General features: G+C 40.5%; 1 protein-coding gene across 4 annotated transcripts in view; it reads right to left on the bottom strand.

Annotated features, from left to right (window-relative positions):
* Positions 1-24,752, bottom strand: part of LOC139754949 (coiled-coil domain-containing protein 97) — a 154,649-nt gene that overhangs the window by 39,969 nt on the left and 89,928 nt on the right. For all 4 annotated transcript variants that reach the window (XM_071672770.1, XM_071672769.1, XM_071672768.1 and 1 more), the window contains 2 exons: positions 13,844-14,020; positions 3,216-3,440 (listed from right to left, as the gene is read on the bottom strand). In XM_071672770.1, the coding sequence (XP_071528871.1) occupies positions 3,216-3,440; positions 13,844-14,020 (402 nt within the window). The remainder of the gene's footprint in view (positions 1-3,215; positions 3,441-13,843; positions 14,021-24,752) is intronic.

The following is a 24,752-nucleotide window of genomic DNA, read 5'->3' as shown; positions in this document are numbered from 1 at the left end:
TCGCCTTGACAAGATAATGATGAGATATCCCTCCAGTTGCACCTTTCACGTGTCTATCAATTAACACTTAATCCAATAACGCTCTCTGGCCATCTCTCCTACTTACATACGTATACTTACGTATATCACTCTTTTCAAACCAGGTATTCCCAATCACCAGTCCTTTTTCAGCACACAAATCTACAAGCTCTTCACCATTTTCATTTACAACACTGAACACCCCATGTACACCAATGATTCCTTCAACTGCCACATTACTAATCTTTGCATTCAAATTATCCATCAATATAACCCAGTCTCGTGCATCAAAACTGCTAACACACTCATTCAGCTGCTCCCAAAACACTTGCCTCTAATGATCTTTCTTCTAATATAAATATAATATTTCTTTTTTCAATATCACTATCATCGTCATTTCTCCCAGTCTAATCTTCCAGCCTCTTAAAAGGAAATAAAACAAGGTTGCACATCACAGAAAAGAGGACAACAATCAGTGACTGTTTAGCTACCAAAATTACCCAACACTTACAAAATGAAACAGATTCGTCCCAGTACAATCCGAACTCAACATGCTTGGTACTTAATTCTTTGAAACAATACAACCCTTTCTATCCAAACCATGCTATAACTAATCACCAATCCCCAATTCAAAATAGAAAGTCTATCCCTGCTTTACACTTCAGTAGCCTATATTAATGGATGTATCACCCTCACCAGAAGCAAATATAAGAATGAAAAATCACATATACATTGAAATGACCCATCAAGCACCAAACAACAGCCCTTACAACTTTTGTCTTGAACACAACCTTAGTAGACATACATCCATTCGAAACCACACCCTCCACTCAAACATGACTCAGTTTCCCTTCTATACCTGGACATAATCAATCTCTAAGAAATATAGAACTGATTTCTAGCTTAACAGCAGCAGTTAATACTGTAACACTATATAATTAAAATTTTTTTGTAATTACAATTCTTCACTTGATTGTGCTCCATGAAGGTAACAATATGTATACTTGACTGTAAAATAAGGTTTCTGATCATTTTTAAAGAATGCTTTGACAGAAAAGTTCATCATTAATACAAGTATAAGTACCAAGTGTGAAACTTTCTGTTCACTATGACTGTGACTGATGAAGTGAGGGTTAATAGTCTCAAAAAAGGATAAAATATCCTTTGCCATTTGAAATAAAGCTTTCTTGCAAAAGGTTTCATTTGCTTAAAATTGACTCTGGTGGGGATATAGTATGTCTGGCTGCATGGTACAAGTCTTGAAAGTCAGATGACATGACTTACCACCACATGATAGCTAGAGAGTGGATTTATTGATACTTTCACTATTTCTGTTCTGGGTGATATCTTTCCTTAACCAATCACTATGGGCCCTACTACGTTCTACCCAGAAGGGAAAGCATGTATTCTTGTTTGGAGGTAAAATAATGAGTCTTAAGTAAGATTTGAAGATGTAGTGGGACGGCCAAGTTCACAATCCCAACGCTTGTATTTTCTTTTGTCTAACGTCATACCTCACCGATAACATACATTTAAGGTGTTGAAAAACCTATCCCTGTCAGGTTATCATTTGCTTTACTCTTCCTGGGTCGATCAAACCCAGGTTTTTGGAGAGGGAAGCTGTCTGACAGAAGAAAATGAAGCATCTAGAAGGTGAATTCAGTCTTGACACTGTGTCTTGAAATCTCACTTGTATAATATATTCCAAGCAAGAATATTGGCCTTTTCTTCTGGTTAGTTAATGATTGATTAAAAAATATCATTTGAAACATATATGCAAAAAGATCATGAAACACAAGGACAGTCTGCAAAAGCTGCATCTTTCTACTCTCAATATCATGGGTAATAGAGGCAGCAAATCATTATCTTCCAAGAGTGAACTATACAATATCCCCACCATAACCAAGTAACAGGGCTTCTTCCTCAAGTAATTCATGACACATGAAAGCCTTATTGCAAATAGTAATTGTTGCATTTCTTTAGTGGAGACTGAAACTTCCAGCAATTAATTTTTAGTAAAAAAAAATGTGACTGTTTTGTTCTACTGGTCCTCTTGGAGAATGGTCACTGCATTACATAAGATAGAACAAACAGGAGCAATGTGGAATACAAGGGGCAACATGTGCCATTGGGCTGACCTACAGCATATGAAGCAGTCAGGGGAACTACAGAATGGTCTGTGGGGTTTGACTGTGGATGATGGGCTTTGGTTTCTGTGCATTATATATGGGAGATAGAGGATGGATGTGAGCAAAAGATGCCTATTTCTGCCACTACCTTACAATGGCAGGAAACACTGAAAAAGTATAGAAGAAAAAATAAATAAAGATGGTAATTCTATTATGTCTGTGACTGGGTCAGGCATAATTACACCATCTTTACAGTTTATAGGAACACAGAACAGGCTGCTTCTTAAACCTTATGAACAGGATCGCTGAACAGTTTTACATAAACGAATTAAATTTGTTATCGATCTCTATGAAGGAGCTCTTGGACAAGATAAGTGCCTTAATCTCATTTGGTTGTGAGAACTTTCTTTATATTCATGCAAAGCTTTAACATGAAACAAGGAAAATGAAGAAACCAAGGAGGTGGTGGAAGGATGGAGGGAAAGATGTTCTGAAGGCTTGGGGTATGAACATGCAGAAGAGTGCAAGGCATGCAAGGAAAAGAGAAAACTGGAGCAATATGTTTTACTGGGGATGATGTGTTGTCAATGGGTTGAATCTGGGAGTATGAAGTAGTCAGGGGAAACCACAGAAAAGTCTGTGGGATCTAGATGTGGATAAGGGGCTCTGGTTTTGGTTCATTATATGTGACAGCTAGAGAATGCAAGTGCACATATGAAGCTACTTCTTTGTCTATTCTTGGCACTACCTCACTACAGCTGGAAATAGCAAATATGTTTGACAAAAAACTTTTACACCACATCATACATTTTGTGTGGATAATTCATTTCACTTCCTCATCTTCAGTGTTTTTGGATAATAATTTGCTTTGCTACTCATCTTTTCAACACCTGCTTGCCTTTTTCCATTTCAGTGAAGTAGCATTATAAAAAGACAAATAGGGATTCATGGAAAAGTTCTTGCTTTGCTCATTTTGTTCCTACAACTAGAAAATGGTTAAAAAGGAGACACTTTCAAGCCAAATACAACCAAAATACATTTCTAATAACTGATCAGAGATCACCTTACCCATAGTCAAATTCGTGATCATTCCCTCTCAAAAAGTTCCAATACCCTACAGAGTAGAATTCTTCTTTGAATAACTGTTTTTCTCCTGATTCAACTGGATTCTCTGAATCTTCCTCATCATCTGTATCCTCTTCTTCATACACTTCATCTTCCTGGTCTTGCTGTTGCTTCTTTAAGTCCTTTTTATCACATTTATCAATGTGAGCCAGAAGAATGGAAGAAAATCTGTAAATAGATAGGTCAAATCCAGTACCACAAATAAATACATCATGATTAAGCTTATAATATCTGTGTCATTCAGGATAAGAAAAAGCTTAATGGAACAAAAGGTAGAAGAAATGTTGAAGGAATTAACTTAAGCTATGAATGAAGATAAGATCAGGGCTTCAGCTATTTACAAGAGAAAGGTGCATGAGTAAAACAGTTGCAATAAATACTTCATTGTATAATTATGCATAAACCAAACTTAGTTCTATTAAAGATATCATGAAAGCAATGGAAAAAGGTGAGAACAATGGAAGTAAGGGGAGTGGGGGAGGAATGGGATGTATTTAGGGAATCAGTGATGGATTGCGCAAAAGATGCTTGTGGCATGAGAAGAGTGGGAGGTGGGCTGCTTAGAAAGGGTAGTGAGTGGTGGGATGAAGAAGTAAGAGTATTAGTGAAAGAGAAGAGAGAGGCATTTGGACGATTTTTGCAGGGAAAAAATGCAATTGAGTGGGAGAAGTATAAAAGAAAGAGACAGGAGGTCAAGAGAAAGGTGCGAGAGGTGAAAAAAAGGGCAAATGAGAGTTGGGGTGAGAGACTATCAGTAAATTTTAGGGAGAATAGAAAGATGTTCTGGAGGGAGGTAAATAGGGTGCGTAAGACAAGGGAGCAAATGGGAACTTCAGTGAAGGGCGCAAATGGGGAGGTGATAACAAGTTGTGGTGATGTGAGAAGGAGATGGAATGAGTATTTTGAAGGTTTGTTGAATGTGTCTGATGACAGAGTGGCAGATATAGGGTGTTTGGGTCGAGGTGGTGTGCAAAGTGAGAGGGTTAGGGAAAATGATTTGGTAAACAGAGAAGAGGTAGTAAAAGCTTTGCGGAAGATGAAAGCCGGCAAGGCAGCAGGTTTGGATGGTATTGCAGTGGAATTTATTAAAAAAGGGGGTGACTGTGTTGTTGACTGGTTGGTAAGGTTATTTAATGTATGTATGACTCATGGTGAGGTGCCTGAGGATTGGCGGAATGCGTGCATAGTGCCATTGCACAAAGGCAAAGGGGATAAGAGTGAGTGCTCAAATTACAGAGGTATAAGTTTGTTGAGTATTCCTGGTAAATTATATGGGAGGGTATTGATTGAGAGGGTGAAGGCATGTACAGAGCATCAGATTGGGGAAGAGCAGTGTGGTTTCAGAAGTGGTAGAGGATGTGTGGATCAGGTGTTTGCTTTGAAGAATGTATGTGAGAAATACTTAGAAAAGCAAATGGATTTGTATGTAGCATTTATGGATCTGGAGAAGGCATATGATAGAGTTGATAGAGATGCTCTGTGGAAGGTATTAAGAATATATGGTGTGGGAGGCAAGTTGTTAGAAGCAGTGAAAGGTTTTTATCGAGGATGTAAGGCATGTGTACGTGTAGGAAGAGAGGAAAGTGATTGGTTCTCAGTGAATGTAGGTTTGCGGCAGGGGTGTGTGATGTCTCCATGGTTGTTTAATTTGTTTATGGATGGGGTTGTTAGGGAGGTAAATGCAAGAGTCTTGGAAAGAGGGGCAAGTATGAAGTCTGTTGGGGATGAGAGAGCTTGGGAAGTGAGTCAGTTGTTGTTCGCTGATGATACAGCGCTGGTGGCGGATTCATGTGAGAAACTGCAGAAGCTGGTGACGGAGTTTGGTAAAGTGTGTGGAAGAAGAAAGTTAAGAGTAAATGTGAATAAGAGCAAGGTTATTAGGTACAGTAGGGTTGAGGGTCAAGTCAATTGGGAGGTGAGTTTGAATGGAGAAAAACTGGAGGAAGTGAAGTGTTTTAGATATCTGGGAGTGGATCTGTCAGCGGATGGAACCATGGAAGCGGAAGTGGATCATAGGGTGGGGGAGGGGGCGAAAATTTTGGGAGCCTTGAAAAATGTGTGGAAGTCGAGAACATTATCCCGGAAAGCAAAAATGGGTATGTTTGAAGGAATAGTGGTTCCAACAATGTTGTATGGTTGCGAGGCGTGGGCTATGGATAGAGTTGTTCGCAGGAGGATGGATGTGCTGGAAATGAGATGTTTGAGGACAATGTGTGGTGTGAGGTGGTTTGATCGAGTAAGTAACGTAAGGGTAAGAGAGATGTGTGGAAATAAAAAGAGCGTGGTTGAGAGAGCAGAAGAGGGTGTTTTGAAGTGGTTTGGGCACATGGAGAGATTGACCAAGAGGATATATGTGTCGGAGGTGGAGGGAACGAGGAGAAGAGGGAGACCAAATTGGAGGTGGAAAGATGGAGTGAAAAGGATTTTGTGTGATCGGGGCCTGAACATGCAGGAGGGTGAAAGGAGGGCAAGGAATAGAGTGAATTGGAGCGATGTGGTATACAGGGGTTGACGTGCTGTCAGTGGATTGAATCAAGGCATGTGAAGCGTCCGGGGTAAACCATGGAAAGCTGTGTAGGTATGTATATTTGCGTGTGTGGACGTGTGTATGTACATGTGTATGGGGGGGGGTTGGGCCATTTCTTTCGTCTGTTTCCTTGCGCTACCTCGCAAACGCGGGAGACAGCGACGAGGTATAAAAAAAAAAAAAAAATAAAAGAAATTATCAAAAGATTACAAAGTGTATACATCTAAATGTATCTGGATATGAATGCATTATTCACATGTTTGTGTATGACAACAAGAATCTCTATCTACATCACATATGTATACTCTTCCCTGCAGGCATGAAGCAACTTTTCCAAACATTTTAACCTTTTCATTGTATCTTAACAAAAATCACTGAAAGAAGTAATCCTCTACTATTCCCAAAATAGGTCAGTAATGGTTTTAAACAAATGTGAGGAGCTATGCAAGAAAGGAAGGAGGAAGGACGAAGGAAAGGAGAGTGAGGACAAGACATGACAGTGCCCTGAAAACATATGCTATGCCCTCATGAAATCACTATAGTTGTAAGGCACTATTAAACACTATGAACATTATGATGAGTTGATAGGATCACTATTGTTTTATAAATCTAGAAAAGTAATTATGAGGTTAAAGCTTGGAGACAATGTATATGAAATACTGTTAATTAATGCCTACAAATGTGTTTGTCAGTTCAACTGATAGTATTGTAGTACATGCACCTCACTATGTTGTGGCTTGAAAACTTTTGAATACTGAAAGACTTTGAACTATTTAAATTATCTAAATTTCTTACAGCATTAATGAATGTATGGTCATAAAAAAACTTTTTCACCCCTGAGTTCAATGAAATTCAAAACAAGCAATATCACTCCAGTAGTTTCAGGATGATTGGTACTTCTACCTTTCTTATTCTTCATACATTATAAAAAACCTTCTCCATGCCACATTCTTTGACTTAAGTCTCTGAAATAACAATACAAACAAGTGCAATACACTACTTTGCTATCTTTCATTTTAAAAAGTATTTACCCCACAATTATGATGGGCAAACTGGTATGCTGAAGGGATGAGATGCCATTAACCAAATATTCTAAACTTATTCATTATACTTTGTCGCTGTCTCCCGCATTAGTGAGGTGGCGCAAGGAAACAAACTAAAGAATGGCTGAACCCACCCACATACACATGTATATACATAAATGCCCACACATGCACATATACATATGCAGATATATACATATATACACATGTACACATTCACACATGTACATATTCATACATGATGCCTTCATCCATTCCCCCTGCCACCCCGCCACACATGAAATGGCACCCCCCCTCCCCTGCGTGTGCATGAAGTAGCGCTAGGAGAAGACAACAAAGGCCACATTTGTTCAGACTCAGTTTCTAGCTGTCAGGTATAATGCTCCAAAACCATAGCTCCCTTTTCACATCCAGGCCCCACAAAAATTTCCATTGTTTACCCTAAATGCTTCACATGCCCTGGTTCAATCCATTGACAGAATGTCGACCCCAGTATATCACATAGTTCCAATTCACTCTATTCCTTGCATGTCTTTCACCCTCCTGTATGTTCAGGCCCTGATCACTCAAAATCTTTTTCACTCCATCCTTCCACCACCAATATGGTCTCCCACTTCTCCTCGTTCCCTCCACTTGTGACACACATATCCTCTTTGTCAATCTTTCCTCACTCATTCTCTCCTTGTGACCAAACCATTTCAATACACTCTTCTGTTCTCTCAACCACACTCTTTTTATTACTGCACACCTCTCTTACTTACATCTTATTATTCACTATCACATCTCATTACTTACTAGATCAAAATACCTCACAGCACATATTGTCCTCAAACATCTCATTTCCAACATATCCACCCTCCTCCGCACAACCCTATCTATAGCCCAAGCCTCACAACCATATAACATTGTTCGAACCACTATTCCTTCAAACATACCCATTTTTGCTCTTCTAGATAACATTTTCACCTTCCACACATTCTTCAACGCTCCCAAAACCTTCGCCTCTTCCCCCACCCTGTGACTCACTTCCGCTTCCATGGTTCCATCCGCTGCCAGATCCACTCCCAGATATCTAAAACACTTCACTTCCTCCAGCTTTTCTCCATTCAAACTTACCTCCCAATGGACTTGTCCCTCAACCCTACTGTACCTAACAGCCTTGCTCTTATTCACATTTACTCTCAGCTTTCTTCTTTCACACACTTTACCAAACTTAGTCACCAACTTCTGCAGTTTCTCACCCGAATCAGCCACCAGTGCTGTATCATCAGCAAACAACAACTGACTGACTTCCCAAGCCCTCTCATCCACAACAGACTGCACACTTGCCTCTCTCTCCAAAACTCTTGCATTCACCTCCCTAACAACCCATCCATAAACAAATTAAACAACCATGGAGACATCATGCACCTCTCCCGCAAACCAATCACTTTCCTCTCTTCCTACTCGTACACATGCCTTACATCCTTGGTAAAATCTTTTCACTGCTTCTAACAACTTACCTCCCACACCATATATTCTTAATACCTTCCGCAAAGCATCTCTATCAACTCTATCATATGCTTCTCCAGATCCATAAATGCTACATACAAATCCATCTGTTTTTCTAAGTATTTCTCACATACATTCTTCACAGCAAACACCTGATCCACACATCCTTTACCACTTCTGAAACCACACTGCTCTTCCCCAATCTGATGCTCTGTACATGCCTTCACCCTCTCAATCAATACCCTCCTAAATAACTTCCTAGGAATACTCAACAAACTTATACCTCTGTAATTTGAACACTCATTTCATCCCCCTTGCCTTTGTACAATGGCACTATGCATGCATTCCGCCAATCCTCAGGCACTTCACCATGAACCATACATACACTGAATATCCTCACCAACCAGTCAACAACACAGTCACCCCTCGTTTTTAATAAATTCCACAGCAATACCATCTAAACCCACTGCCTTGCTAGCTTTCATCTTCCCCAAAGCTTTCACTACCTCTTCTCTGTTTACCATATTATTCTCCCTGACCCTCTCACTTTGCACACCACCTCGACCAAAACACCCTACATCTACCACTCTATCATCAAACACATTCAACAAACTTTCAAAATACTCACTCCATCTCCCTCTCACTTCAACACTACTTGTTATTACCTCCCCATTTGCCCCCTTCCCTGATGTTCCCATTTGTTGTCTTGTCATGCGCACTTTATTTACCTCCTTCCAAAACATTATGTGGTTATATAGAAAACAATTATTAAGTGCGAGGGGTGACCAGTACTGTGAGAAATATCCACCAATTTTGCTGAGTGAAACATCTTAAAAGGTAGACAGAAATATACTATTTATTCATTCTTTATTTTTCTTATACTCTAATGCCATCTCTCATGTTAGCGAGGTAGCGCAACCCACCCACATACACATGTATATACATACACACCCACACATGCACATGCACATACCTATACATTTCAATGTATACATACATATACATACGCAGACATTTACATATATACACATGTACATATTCATACACGCTGCCTTCCTCCATTTCCGCCGCCACCCAGCCACACATAAAATGACACCCCCCTCCTCCTGCAACCATGAAGTAGCGCAAGGAAAAGACAACAAAGGCCACATTTGTTCACACTCAGTCTCTAGCTATCACGTGTAATGCACCGAAACCATAGCTCCCTTTCCTCATCCTGGGCCCGTAAAACTTTCCAAGGTTTACCCCAGACGCTTCACATGCCCTAGTTCAATCCATTGACAGCGCGCCGACCCCACTGCACAACATCGTTCCAATTTACTCTATTCCTTGCATGCCTTTCACCCTCCTGTATATTCAGGCCCCGATTGCTCAAAATGTTTTTCACTCCATCCTCCACTTTCAATTTGGTCTCCAACTTCTCCTCATTCCCTCCATCTCTGACACATATATCCTCTTTGTCAATCTTTCCTCACTCATTCTCTCCTTTTGACCAAAACATTTCAATACACCCTCTTCTACTCTCTCAACCACACTCTTTTTATTATCACACATCTCTCTTACCCTTTTATTACTTAATCAAACCACCTCACACCACATATTGTCCTCAAACATCTTACTTTCAACACATCCACCCTCCTCCGCACAACCCTATCTATCGCCAATGCCACATAACCATATAACTTTGTTGGAACAACTATTCCTTCAAACATACCTATTTTTGCTTTCTGAGATAACATTCTCGACTTCCACACATTCTCTGCTTCCATTCAAGGCATGTGTAGAATAGGAAGAGAGGAAAGTGAGTGGTTCCCAGTGAATGTTAGTTTGTGGCAGGGGTGAGTGATGTCTCCATGGCAGTGTAATTTGTTTATGGATGGGGTTGTTAGGGAGGTGAATGCAAGAATTTTGGAGAGGGGCAAGTATGCCGTCTGTTGCGGATGAGAGGGCTTGGGAAGTGAGTCAGTTGATGTTCGCTGATGTTACAGTGCTGGTGGCTGATTTGGGTGAGAAAGTGCAGAAATTGGTGACTGAGTTTGGTAAAGTGTGTGAAAGAAGAAAGAGGAGAGTAAATGTGAATAAGAGCAAAGTTATTAGGTACAGTAGGGTTGAGGGACAAGTCAATTGGGAGGTAAGTTTGAATGAAGAAAAACTGGAGGAAGTGAAGTATTTTAGATATCTGGGAGTGGATCTGGCAGCGGATGGAAGACACTATTCATAGGACATTATTATTTTGCTTGTGAGGGAATGTCCTAGCCAATGCATACTAATCTTCCTTTAAGTACATGAGTTTGAAGCATGAATGACCATTAATGTTCAAAAGATATGAAAGATTCGAAACATGCATATCTGAATCAATTTTGAGGTCTGGAAGGCTTTTGAGGATATTCCATTAATCAAAGGACCCTTATGAAGAATGGAATGCAGAAATAATAGAGATCAGGACACAAAACTGAAATACAATAATCTAGCCAAAGTATTCTAGAAATGATGATGAGATGTCACATGAAATGCAACTGCAATATCAGGATTTAGCCAAGGTATAACTGGTATTTATGCTTTGGAATGTGAGTTTTGAAACACAGCCAGATTAATTGAGTATTCTTTCACTGTTGCATACTTAATGTCAATTTAACAATTAATCCTTTCATCATCCACATATTAAATATTCAGATTTTTCCCTCAAAGGATCAGTCATCTGGATGAACATGTCTAGGTAGTGGTAGAAGCATACAAACAGTTTGCTCTCTTGAGCAAACACCTAAGTAATGCCTAAAGAAGACAAAAAGTGAACCAAAATTGTAGTGTAGGGCAAGTAGGTCAAGCTTTAAAGTTAGTGTGGGAAAGTATGTAAGTTAGACCCTTTCAACTCAACTCTATCAAGTTAAGATGCAGAACTTTAACCACCAAAGATGTGAGAGCAGTACTCCAACCATTGATGAATCTACCCTTTGTATAAACGGAGCAACTGTTTGGAAGAAAAGAAATTTTAACATCTGAATAGCACCCCCAGTTTCTTAGAGGCAGACTCAGCTGTTTCCATAATGTGGGGTTTCCAAGACTGAGTGGATGTTACAGTAATACCAAATACGTTCGTCGAGACAAGAGGTGGAATTACAGAAACATCAAAGAAGAGAGAAAAGTTGCAAGGAATTTTAAACAGAGAAGGGCAGAAAATGGGTCTTGGAGGCATTGAACTAAATCAGATTTTGTCTAACCCAGTGAGATATCCTGTCCAAGTCTGAGTTTAGTGAGGAAGTTGTGTCGAGAAGAGATGCAGATTCACTGAGAGAAGGAGCAGAAATGAAGGATGTGGATGAATGCATTGTTGAGTTGTCAGAGTACGAAAGCATTTGGTTATCTGTGGAAAGGAAATTGTTGATAAAAAGGGAAAAATACTGGGGAGAGGATAGAACCTTAAAAAGGATACCATTGTTGATGGAGAAAGGGAAGAGGCTGATCCATCAACAACCACAGATGTAGACTAGTCTGAGAGGAAGCTAGATATGAGGGAGCAAAGTGAGGGAAGGAAGCAAAAAAGAGGGAAGATTAGAGATGAGACCCCAATGTCACTTTGGATGTCATACAAAGGATTCCCCAATATCTCTCTGGGATGATGACCAGACATTAGTAAGACAGAAAAGTATATCACCATTGGATCTTGCCTTATGGAAGCCATACTGGTAATCAGAGAGAAGACTGTGAGATTCAAGATGTCTAAGGATATGGGAACTGAGGAGGGATTCAAAGACTGGAAACAGTAAATGTCAAATCAACTGGACAATAGTTAGTTAGAGGAGTTGGAATGGTCACCCTACTTAAACATGGGATGTATCAGTGTATGCTTCCAAAAAGGAAAAGTTCTGTTCTTTAAATTCAAATAAAAAAAGAACAGATGAGCCAGAATGGGTGCAAGTTCAAAGGCAAACTCTTTCAGTACACAGGAACAGATGCCATCACAACCATAAGCCTTCCTTGTCCAGAGAAAGAGGCATTTTTGGACATTTTGAAGAGAGATTATAGGAAGAAGCATAGGATTAGTAAGACAAGCATCAGGGGGTTTTGGTGCAAGCACATGACAGTCAGAGAGTGGATATTAGCAAATGTGCCCTTTCTTCAATTGTTCCTAGTGCTACCTTGCTAAAATGAGAAATGGCAGAAAATTATGGAAAATAAATCTTACAAGGCATTATATAAACAAAATACAGTGAAATAATGAAAAAATGAAAAGAAAAGGATACTGATCTATAAGTAGCTGGATGACTCCAGCATATGAAATGTGTGTCCATGACACGATCCTAAGGAATCATGAGAACTGATCAGCCAGGAGCAGGTAGTTCAGTGAAACCATCCAGTTGGTAGTCACTGACTGGCCAAGAGGGAATCCTCTTGTCAAGCAAAGGGCTTTGGTGATTTAAGAAGTACCCAAAAAGGGTGAGTGAAAGAGAGCTTCCTCACAGTTTTAAGAGGGATGAATGTCCTGACTTCAATATTCCCTAAGGGATATCACTGCTCACAGGACAGGGTGCAGATGAGAGAAAGGACCACTGGATCAGCTCATTCTGAGCACATCACCTTTAAACATGAGTGAATTTAGACAGACTTTGGTTAGGTTAGGTTACGCTATTACTATGAATAGCATGATGTCATCAGAATATTAAACCACAATCTCTGCTAGGTCAAGTGAAAAGATATGTAAAATATAGCCAACTTTACAGCAATTCTTGGAAGAGTGAAAAACATGAAATGTGAATCCACCAAAGGAGTAAGAAGTGAAGGATGAAACATCAAAGTTACCAACAACCTTAAGAACAACTTTTAAATGTTTCAATAAGAAATTATGTAAAATGTTAAGTTGTTGGTTACAAAAAATTCTGAAAAACAGTTCAGTGTCATATGGCTTTTAAGAACATAACAACATTGATTTGCATATATTGTGGTGGATAATGGGAAGGGATAGTAAGACTACTACATGTACTGCTGTTTCACAGACATGACTACACCACAATAAGCTTGGTCCCAAGTACTGTTAATTAGTAAAGCTGTGTAGGTATCAGCATTGAAAATAAAAATGAGACATTGATACTTACATTATGCATGATACATCACCTTTATTAAAATCATGCAAACATTTTTCACCTTAATCAAGCAATATAACACAGCTATGTATATCATTATACAATTTAATGCACAGAGGCTGTTTATAACTGAACCAATGATGTTTGTGTTTCGAACACCAGCTAAAAGTCTATATAACATGGACAATGAAGCAGATTATAACAAGGCACCAAAACCTGGCACTACCCTTTTTTCTACAGGCTTTCTACCATGAAGTAACCACACAGGTACCCAAATTCTTTGCAAAACCGACTTAAAAAGCTCCTGAAAAAAATCTTGTAACAAAAGTAATATCTTTAAACGATGTCAAACAAGGTATTAATAAGTGGACATCTGTGCAAATCAAAGTCCAAGTTGCAATGAGGCAGAAAGAGATTTTGTACCAACAGTACCTAATATCACTTTCATCTATTTGGGTTTTTTCTTCTCTTTCTTCTTCAGTTTGATGTTTCCCAATAAGTTGATCATAAAGAAGAGGGTTTCGACGTTCCATCTCTTTTTCACTGAAGTAATCTCCACAGCTTCTAAGTTTCTGCAAAGCAGCATATCTTCTGTTCCGAACTGTAATTCTGCAGTGAAATTAACATTACATTAATTTTGAATGAGTTATCTGTGAAAATATCAATGTTAGAGAAAGGAATTTTTGGTAAAGAAAGGCTTAGTTCTCCTGTGATCCAGTTCATCAATACCTAGACAGGGTATTCAAATATTCAGTTATTCTTAAAAACATAAATGAATACAACTAGGAAATTGAGCAGTAATACTAAACATGCACTATCTTTGAGTTCTTCTTATTTCTTTCTTTTTCACACAAAACTGATTCATCATTACTGTAAGACCAAAGTCTCCATTTACACTACCTTCACACACAAAACGATTCCACTCCATCTGATCCTAAATAATTTCTCTAGCATTTACATCTCAAACATTTCCAGATTCAATAAGTTCTCTCAATTCACTAATCTATCTCCTCTGCAATCCACCTCTTCCTGTACACTTTCATTATAATACTACACATCTTCTCTTGATCAATTTATCTCTTACCTTACCAAACCACCTTAAAAGATTTTCATTCACGTGCTTTACTAGTAATTTCTTCACACCATATATCCATCTCATATTTTCTTTACTCCATCATAATAATTCCAGCTATGCTAAATAAATTACTTATCTTTACTGCTCTTATTTTCTAACCAGCCTCAAGTTGTCAAGTCTCTCTAAACATCAAAATACAGCTTAACCCTTTCACTGTGCAAGGTTTCTGATTTGTGTAATCCCTTATGAAAAAACTTCCAGAATATCTCTGTATCATATATTACTGAAGAAAATCCCCCCCCCCCCCCAGTAAACTTTCCCCTAAAGTGGTATGGGAGGATGATGAATTGATAAGGCAGGCCCTGGCTGGCTGCACAGATCCTCATTATTCAAGTATATATATCATGAATCATGGCTTTTCCAGGTGTGACATTGTTCTTTGTATGCCTAACTGCAATACACACTTAATGTTTTTTGAAGTATCAAGCTTGCTTTCACATGTTCAATATGTATCATCTAAATAATATTCTATTTCAAATATGTTCTCTATATTCTATACACATTATTAACATACCTGTTTATCATTATATTTACATATAAGATTATCACTTACAAAGACAAAATATTATTCATATGAATAAATGAAAAAATAATTATCATCATTATAGGGGAAAAGAATACTGCCCACATATCTCCAGTGCATCACAGAAGGCAACTAAGGGGCAGAAGTAAGGGGCTGGAAATCCTCCCCTCCTTTATCAACTTCCAAAACGAGTTACAGAGAAAAGAGCCAAATGAGAATCATTTTTACCTGTAAGACTCAGTCATCAATTCTGGACACTACCTCACTCAAGCTGGAAATAATGAACATGCATGACAGAAAGAAAGATTATTATCATTATTGGTATTACAGGTACACCATCAAATTTCCGGCAACTGATGGTTTGGCACCTCCTTCAGTCCAGATGAAATTATGAGGGAACTTTGAAATTACTGAAGCCACCAGACTACTTTACAGGGTGGAAACAGATGGCATTGTGTGTAGGGTGCACTTATTTAAATCCTTTACACTGCACTTGTTGGTGATGATACTGCAATTCTGTGAGATTCTTAGCATGATCGAGTGACGATGGAATGCTTTCAATAGTATCGGAGTGATGGAGTGGACTTGTCAGATAGCATGATAATGCTAAGAACTTAAATTACAACATGAGCCTGATTATAGTGAAGGATGGCTTCAAAGATTCAAGAAGCTTCATGGAATTTCCATGAATAAAGTGTGCAGGGAAAAGCGGTCTGCAAACAACGAAGGAGCTGCTGAGTATGTGGATGAATCTGCGAAACTCATAGCTAAGGAGCACCTCAGTCCTGAGCAGGTGTATAATTCATACGAATACTTTAGACACATGGTATACTTTAGACACATGGGAGATGTATAATTAGTGGGTTAGAGGTGTGTTGATGAATCATTATTACATGACCACGGTTGGTCCGGCAAAATGGTTAATCTGGCAAGAGCTTGGAACCAAGAGCACCAGAAAATCAGTGGCAAAGTGTGAGAAAGAAGAAAGCTGAGAGTAAATGTGAATAAGAGCAAGGTTATTAGGTTCAGTAGGGTTGAGGGACAATGGTATTGGGAGGTAAGTTTGAATGGAAAAAACTGGAGGAAGTCAAGAGTTTTAGATATCTGGGATTGGATTTGGCAGTGGGTGGAACCATGGAAGTGGAAGTGAGCCACAGGGTGGAGGAAAGGGCGAAGATTCTGGGAGCACTAAAGAATGAGTAGAAGGCGAGAAAATTATCTCGGAGAGCAAAAATGGGTATGTTTGAAGGAATAGTGGTTTCAGCAATGTTATATGGTTGTGAGGCATGGGCTATATATAGGGTTGTGCGGAGGATGGTGGATGTTTTAGAAATGAGATGTTTGAGGTCTATATGTGGTGTGAGGTGGTTTAATCGAGTAAGTAATGAAAGGGTAAGAGAGATGTGTGGTAATAAATAGAGTGTGGTTGAAAGAGCAGAAGAGGGTGTATTGAAATAGTTTGGTCCCATGGAGAGAATGAGTGAGGAAAGATTGACAAAGAGGATATATATGTCGGAGGTGGAGGAAACGAGGAGAAGTGGGAGACCAAATTGGAGGTGGAAGGATGGAGTGAAAAAGCTTTTGAGCAATCGAGGCTTGAACATACAGGAGGGTGAAAGGCATGCAAGGAATAGAGTGAATTGGATCGATGTGGTATACCGGGGTTGACATGGTGTTAATAGATTGAACTGGGGCATGTGAAGCGTCTTGGGTAAAGCATGGAAAATTTTGTGGGGTCTGGATGTGGAAAGGGAGCTGTGGTTTCGGCGCATTACACATGATCGCTGAAGACAGAGTGTGAATGAATGTGGCCATTGTTGTCTTTTCCTGTCTTTTCCTGGAGGGGCATCATTTCATGTGTGGTGGGGTGGCAGTAAGAATAGATGAAGGCAGTATGTATGAATACGTACATGTGTATATATGTATATGTCTGCGTATGTATATGTATGTATACGTTGAATTGCGTATGTATGTGCGTGTGTGGGCATTTATGTATATACTGGTGTATGTGGGTGGGTTGGGCCATTCTTTCATCTGTTTCCTTGCGCCACCTCGCTAACGCGGGAGACAGCGACAAGGAATAATAATAAATATATTTTATTTATTTATTTATTTTGCTTTGTTGCTGTCTCCCGCATTTGCGAGGTAGCGCAAGGAAACAGACAAAAGAAATGGCACAACCCACCCCCATACACAATGTACACACACACACACATGCAAATATACATACCTATACATCTCAATGTACACATATATATACATACACAGACACATACATATATACCCATGCACACAATTCACACTGTCTGCCTTTATTCATTCCCATCGCCACCTCGCAACACATGGAATACCATCCCCCTCCCCCCTCATGTGTGCGAGGTAGCACTAGGAAAAGACAACAAAGGCCCCATTCGTTCACACTCAGTCTCTAGCTGTCATCCAGGCCCCACACAACTTTCCATGGTTTACCCCAGACGCTTCACATGCCCTGATTCAATCCACTGACAGCACATCAACCCCGGTATACCACATCGATCTAATTCATTCTATTCCTTGCCCTCCTTTCACCCTCCTGCATGTTCAGGCCCCGATCACACAAAATCTTTTTCACTCCATCTTTCCACCTCCAATTTGGTCTCCCACTTCTCGTTCCCTCCACCTCCGACACATATATCCTCTTGGTCAATCTTTCCTCACTCATTCTCTCCATGTGCCCAAACCATTTCAAAACACCCTCTTCTGCTCTCTCAACCACGCTCTTTTTATTTCCACACATCTCTCTCACCCTTACATTACTTACTCGATCAAACCACCTCACACCACACATTGTCCTCAAACATCTCATTTCGAGCACATCCACCCTCCTGCGCACAACTCTATCCATAGCCCATGCCTCGCAACCATACAACATTGTTGGAACCACTATTCCTTCAAACATACTCATTTTTGCTTTCCGAGATAATGTTCTCGACTTCCACACATTCTTCAAGGCTCCCAGAATTTTCGCCCCCTCCCCCACCCTATGATTCACTTCCGCTTCCATGGTTCTATCCGCTGCCAGATCCATTCCCAGATATCTAAAACACTTTACTTCCTCCAGTTTTTCTCCATTCAAACTTACCTCCCAATTGACTTGACCCTCAACCCTACTGTACCTAATAACCTTGCTCTTATTCACATTTACTCTCAACTTTCTTCTTTCACACACTTTACCAAACTCAGTCACCAGCTTCTGCAGTTTCTCACATGAATCAGTGCTGTATCATCAGCGAACAACAACTGACTCACTTCCCAAGCTCTCTCATCCACAACAGACTGCATACTTGCCCCTCTTTCCAAAACTCTTGCATTCACCTCCCTAACAACCCCATCCATAAACAAATTAAACAACCATGGAGACATCACACACCCCTGCCGCAAACCTACATTCACTGAGAACCAATCACTTTCCTCTCTTCCTACACATACACATGCCTTACATCCTTGATAAAGACTTTTCACTGCTTCTAACAACTTGCCTCCCACACCATATATTCTTAATACCTTCCACAGAGCATCTCTATCAACTCTATCATATGCCTTCTCCAGATCCATAAATGCTTCATACAAATCCATTTGCTTTTCTAAGTATTTCTCACACACTTTCTTCAAAGCAAACACCTGATCCACAAATCCTCTACCACTTCTGAAGCCACACTGCTCTTCCCCAATCTGATGCTCTGTACATGCCTTCACCCTCTCAATCAATACCCTCCCGTATAATTTCCGGGAATACTCAACAAACTTATACTCTGTAATTTGAGCACTCACCTTTGTCCCCTTTGCCTTTGTACAATGGCACTATGCAAGCATTCTGCCAATCCTCAGGCACCTCACCATGAATCATACATACATTAAATAACCTCACCAACCAGTCAACAATACAGTCATCCCCTTTCTTTAATAAATTTCACTGCAATACCATCCAAACCCGCTGCCTTGCTGGCTTTCATCTTCCGCAAAGCTTTTACTACCTCTTCCCTGTTTACCAAATCATTTTCCTTAACCCTCTCACTTTGCACACCACCTCGACCAAAACACCCTATATCTGCCACTCTATCATCTAACACATTCAACAAACCGTCAAAATACTCATTCCATCTCCTTCATACATCACCACTACTTGTTATCACCTCCCCATTAGCCCTCTTCACTGAAGTTCCCATTTGCTCCCTTGTCTTACACAATTTGTTTACCTCCTTCCAAAACATCTTTTTATTCTCCCTAAAATTTAATGATACTCTCTCACCCCAACTCTCATCTGCCCTCTTTTTCACCTCTTGCACCTTTCTCTTCACCTCCTGCCTCTTTCTTTTATACATCTCCCAGTCATTTGCATTATTTCCCTGCAAAAATCGTTCAAATGCCTCTCTGTTCTCTTTCACTAATAATCTTACTTCTTCATCCCACCACTCACTACCCTTTCTAATCTGCCCACCTCCCATGCTTCTCATGCCACAAGCATCTTTTGCGCAAGCCATCACTGCTTCACTAAATACATCCCATTCCTCCCCCACTCCCCTTACCTCCTTTGTTCTCACCTTTTTCCATTCTGTATTCAGCCTCTCCTGGTACTTCCTCACACAAGTCTCCTTCCTAAGCTCACTTACTTTCACCACTCTCTTCACCCCAACATTCTCTCTTCTTTTCTGAAAACCCCTACAAATCTTCACCTTCGCCTCCAGAAGATAATGATCAGACATTCCTCCAGTTGCACCTCTCAGCACATTAACATCCAAAAGTCTCTCTTTCGCCCGCCTATCAATTAACATGTAATCCAATAACACTCTCTGGCCATCTCTCCTACTTACATACATATACTTATGTATATCTCTCTTTTTAAACTAGGTATTCCCAATCACCAGTCCTTTTTCAGCACATAAATCTACAAGCTCTTCACCATTTCCATTTACAACACTGAACACTCCATGTACACCAATTATTCCTTTGCATCAAAACTACTAACACACTCACTCAGCTGCTCCCAAAACACTTGCCTCTCATGATCTTTCTTCTCATGCCCAGGTGCATATGCACCAATAGTCACCCGTCTCTCTCCATCAACTTTCAGTTTACCTATATCAATCTAGAGTTTATTTTCTTACACTCTATCACATACTCCCACCACATCTGTTTCAGGAGTAGTGCTCTTGTCCTCTCACTAACCTCTGACTTTACTCCCAAGACATTCCCAAACCAATCTTCCCCTTTACCCTTGAGCTTCGTTTCACTCAGAGCCAAAACATCCAGGTTCCTTTCCTCAAACATACTACCTATCTCTCCTTTTTTCTCATCTTGTTTACATCCACACACATTTAGACACCCCAATCTAAGCCTTCGAGGAAGATGAGTACTCCCCGCATGACTCCTTCTGTTTCCCCTTTTAGAAAGTTAAAATACAAGGATAGGGGAGAAAGAATACTTCCTACTAATTCCCCGGGTGTCGTAGAAGGCGACTAAAGGAGACGGGAGCGGGGGGCTAGAAACTCTCCTTTCCTTGTATTTCAACTTTCTAAAAAGGGAAACACAAGAAGGAGTTATGTGGAGAGAGCTCATCCTCCTGGAAGGCTCAGATTGGGGTGTCTAAATGTGTGTGAATGTAACCAAAATGAGAAAAATGGAGAGATACATAGTATGTCTGAGGAAAGGAACCTGGATGTTTTGGCTCTGAGTGAAACGAAGCTCAAGGGTAAAGGGGAAGTGTGGTTTGGGAATGTCTTGGGAGTAAAGTCAGAGGATGGTGAGTGGACAAGAGGAAAGGAAGGAGTGGCAGTACTCCTGAAGCAGGGGTTGTGGGAGTATGTGACAGAGTGTTAGAAAGTAAACTCTAAAGTGATATGGTTAAAATTGAAAGTGGATGGAGAGAGATGGGTGATTATTGGCATGAGAAGAAAGATCATGAGAGCAAGTGTTTTGGGAGCAGCTGAGTGAGTGTGTTAGCAGTTTTGATGCACGAGACCGGGTTATAGTGATGGGTGATTTGAATGCAAAGGTGAGTAATGTGGCAGTTGAGGGTACAATTGGTGTACATGGGGTGTTTAGTGTTATAAATGGAAATGGTGAAGAACTTGTAGATTTGTGTGCTGAAAAAGGACTAGTGATTGGGAATACCTGGTTTAAAAAGAGAGATATACATAAGTAAACATATGTAAATAGGAGAGATAGCTAGAAAGCATTACTGGATTACATGTCAATTGATATTCACGTGAAAGAGAGACTTTCGGATGTAAACGTGCTGAGAGGGGCAGCTGGAGGGATGTCTGATCATTATCTTGTGGAGGCAAAGGTGAAGATTTGTAGGGGTTTTCAGAAAAGAAGAGAGAATGTTGGGGTGAAGGGAGTGGTGAGAGTAGGTGAACTTGGGAAGGAGACTTGTGTGAGGAAGTCCCAGGAGAGATTCAGTGCAGAATGGCAAAAGGTGAGAGCAAATGACGTAAGGGGAGTGTGGGAGGATTGGGATGTATTTAGGGAAGCAGTGATAGTTTGCTCAAAAGATGCCTGTGGCATGAGAAAGGTGGGAGGTGGGCAGATTAGAAAGGGTAGTGAATGGTGGGATGAAGAACTAAGATTGTTAGTGAAAGTGAAGAGAGAGGCATATGGATGATTTTTGCAGGGAAATAGTGCAAATGACTGGTAGATGTATAAAAGAAAGAGGCATGAGGTCAAGAGAAAGGTGCAAGAGGTGAAAAAGAGGGCAAATGAGAGTTGGGGTGATAGAGTATCTTAGGGAGAATAAAAATTACAGAGGTATAAGTTTGTTGAGTATTCCTGGTAAATTATATGGGAGGGTATTGATTGAGAGGGTGAAGGCATGTACAGAGCATCAGATTGGGGAAGAGCAGTGCGGTTTCAGAAGTGGTAGAGGATGTGTGGATCAGGTGTTTGCTTTGAAGAATGTATGTGAGAAATACTTAGAAAAGCAAATGGATTTGTATGTAGCATTTATGGATCTGGAGAAGGCATATGATAGAGTTGATAGAGATGCTCTGTGGAAGGTATTAAGAATATATGGTGTAGGAGGCAAGTTGTTAGAAGCAGTGAAAAGTTTTTATCGAGGATGTAAGGCATGTGTACGTGTAGGAAGAGAGGAAAGTGATTGGTTCTCAGTGAATGTAGGTTTGCGGCAGGGGTGTGTGATGTCTCCATGGTTGTTTAATTTGTTTATGGATGGGGTTGTTAGGGAGGTAAATGCAAGAGTCCTGGAAAGAGGGGCAAGTATGAAGTCTGTTGGGGATGAGAGAGCTTGGGAAGTGAGTCAGTTGTTGTTCGCTGATGATACAGCGCTGGTGGCTGATTCATGTGAGAAACTGCAGAAGCTGGTGACTGAGTTTGGTAAAGTGTGTGGAAGAAGAAAGTTAAGAGTAAATGTGAATAAGAGCAAGGTTATTAGGTACAGTAGGGTTGAGGGTCAAGTCAATTGGGAGGTGAGTTTGAATGGAGAAAAACTGGAGGAAGTGAAGTGTTTTAGATATCTGGGAGTGGATCTGTCAGCGGATGGAACCATGGAAGCGCAAGTGGATCATAGGGTGGGGGAGGGGGCAAAAATTTTGGGAGCCTTGAAAAATGTGTGGAAGTCGAGAACATTATCTCGGAAAGCAAAAATGGGTATGTTTGAAGGAATAGTGGTTCCAACAATGTTGTATGGTTGCGAGGCGTGGGCTATGGATAGAGTTGTGTGCAGGAGGATGGATGTGCTGGAAATGAGATGTTTGAGGACAATGTGTGGTGTGAGGTGGTTTGATCGAGTAAGTAACGTAAGGGTAAGAGAGATGTGTGGAAATAAAAAGAGCGTGGTTGAGAGAGCAGAAGAGGGTGTTTTGAAATGGTTTGGGCACATGGAGAGAATGAGTGAGGAAAGATTGACCAAGAGGATATATGTGTCGGAGGTGGAGGGAACGAGGAGAAGAGGGAGACCAAATTGGAGGTGGAAAGATGGAGTGAAAAAGATTTTGTGTGATCGGGGCCTGAACATGCAGGAGGGTGAAAGGAGGGCAAGGAATAGAGTGAATTGGAGCGATGTGGTATACAGGGGTTGACGTGCTGTCAGTGGAGTGAATCAAGGCATGTGAAGCGTCTGGGGTAAACCATGGAAAGCTGTGTAGGTATGTATATTTGCGTGTGTGGACGTGTGTATGTACATGTGTATGGGGGGGGGGTTGGGCCATTTCTTTCGTCTGTTTCCTTGCGCTACCTCGCAAACGCGGGAGACAGCGACTAAGTATAAAAAAAAAAAAAAAAAAAAAAGATGTTTTGGAAGGAGGTAAATAAAGTGCATAAGACAAGAGAATAAATGGGAATACCGGTGAAGGGAGCTAATGGGGAGGTAATAACAAGTAGTGGTGAAGTGAGGAGATGGAGTTAGTATTTTGAAGGTTTGTTGAATGTGTTTGATAGAGTGGCAGATATAGGGTGTTTTGGTCGAGGTGGTGTGCAAAGTGAGAAGGTCAGGTGGAATGGTTTGGTAAACAGAGAAGTGGTAGGGAAAGATTTGTGGAAGATGAAAGCCGGCAAGGCGGTGGGTTTGGAAGGTACTGCAGTGGAGTTTATGAAAAAAAGGGGGTGACTGTGTTGTTGACTTATTGGTGAGGATATTCAATGTATGTATGGTTCATGGTAAAGTGCCTGAGGATTGGTGGAATGCATGCATAGTGCCAATGTACAAAGGCAAAGGGGACAAAGGTGAGTGTTCAAATAACAGAGTTATAAGTCTGTTGAGTATTCCTGGGAAATTGAATGGGAGGGTATTGATTGAGAGGGTGAGGGCATGGACAGAACATCAGATTGGGGAAGAGCAGAGTGGTTTCAGAAGTGGTAGAGGATGTGTGGATCAGGTGTTTGCTTTGAAGAATGTATGTGAGAAATACTTACAAAAACAGATGGATTTGTACGTAGCATTTATGGATCTGGAGAAGGTATATGATAGAGTTGATAGAGATGCTCTGTGGAAGGTTTTAATAGTATATGGTGTGGAGGGTAACTTGCTAGAAGCAGTGAAATGTTTTTATCAAGGATGTACGGCAAGTGCACAAGTAGGAAGAGAAGAAAATGACTGGTTCCCAGTGAATGTCAGTTTGCAGCTGCTTAATCTGTTTATGGATGAGGTTGTTAGGGACCTGAATGCTGGAGTTCTGGAGAGAGGGGCAAGTATGCAGTCTGTTGTGGATGAGAGGGCTTGGGTAGTGAGTCAGTTGTTGTTTGCTGATGATACATCGCTGGTGGCTGATTCGGGTGAGAAACTGCAGAAGCTGGTGACTGAGTTTAGTAAAGTGTGTGAAAGAAGAAAGTTGAGAGTAAATGTGAATAAGAGCAAGGTTATTAGGTTCAGTAGGGTTGAGGGACAAGTCAATTGGGAGGTATGTTTGAATGGAGAAAAACTGGAGGAAGTGATGTGTTTTACATACATGGGAGTGGATTTAGCAGCAGATGGAACCATGGATGCGGAAGTCAGTCACAGGGTGGGAGAGGGGGTGAAGGTTCTTGGAGCGTTGAAGAATGTGTGGAAGGTGAGAACGTTATCTCAGAGAGCAAAAATGGGTATGTTTGAAGGGACAGTGGTTCCAACAATGTTATATGGTTGCAAGGCATGGGTTATAGATAGGGCTGTGCGGAGGAGGGTGGATACACGTGTTGGAAATGAGAAGTTT

This window comes from Panulirus ornatus, chromosome 18 (genome assembly GCF_036320965.1).
Source record: "Panulirus ornatus isolate Po-2019 chromosome 18, ASM3632096v1, whole genome shotgun sequence".
Lineage (NCBI taxonomy): Eukaryota > Metazoa > Arthropoda > Malacostraca > Decapoda > Palinuridae > Panulirus > Panulirus ornatus.
This window is presented reverse-complemented; position numbering and strand designations above follow the sequence as displayed.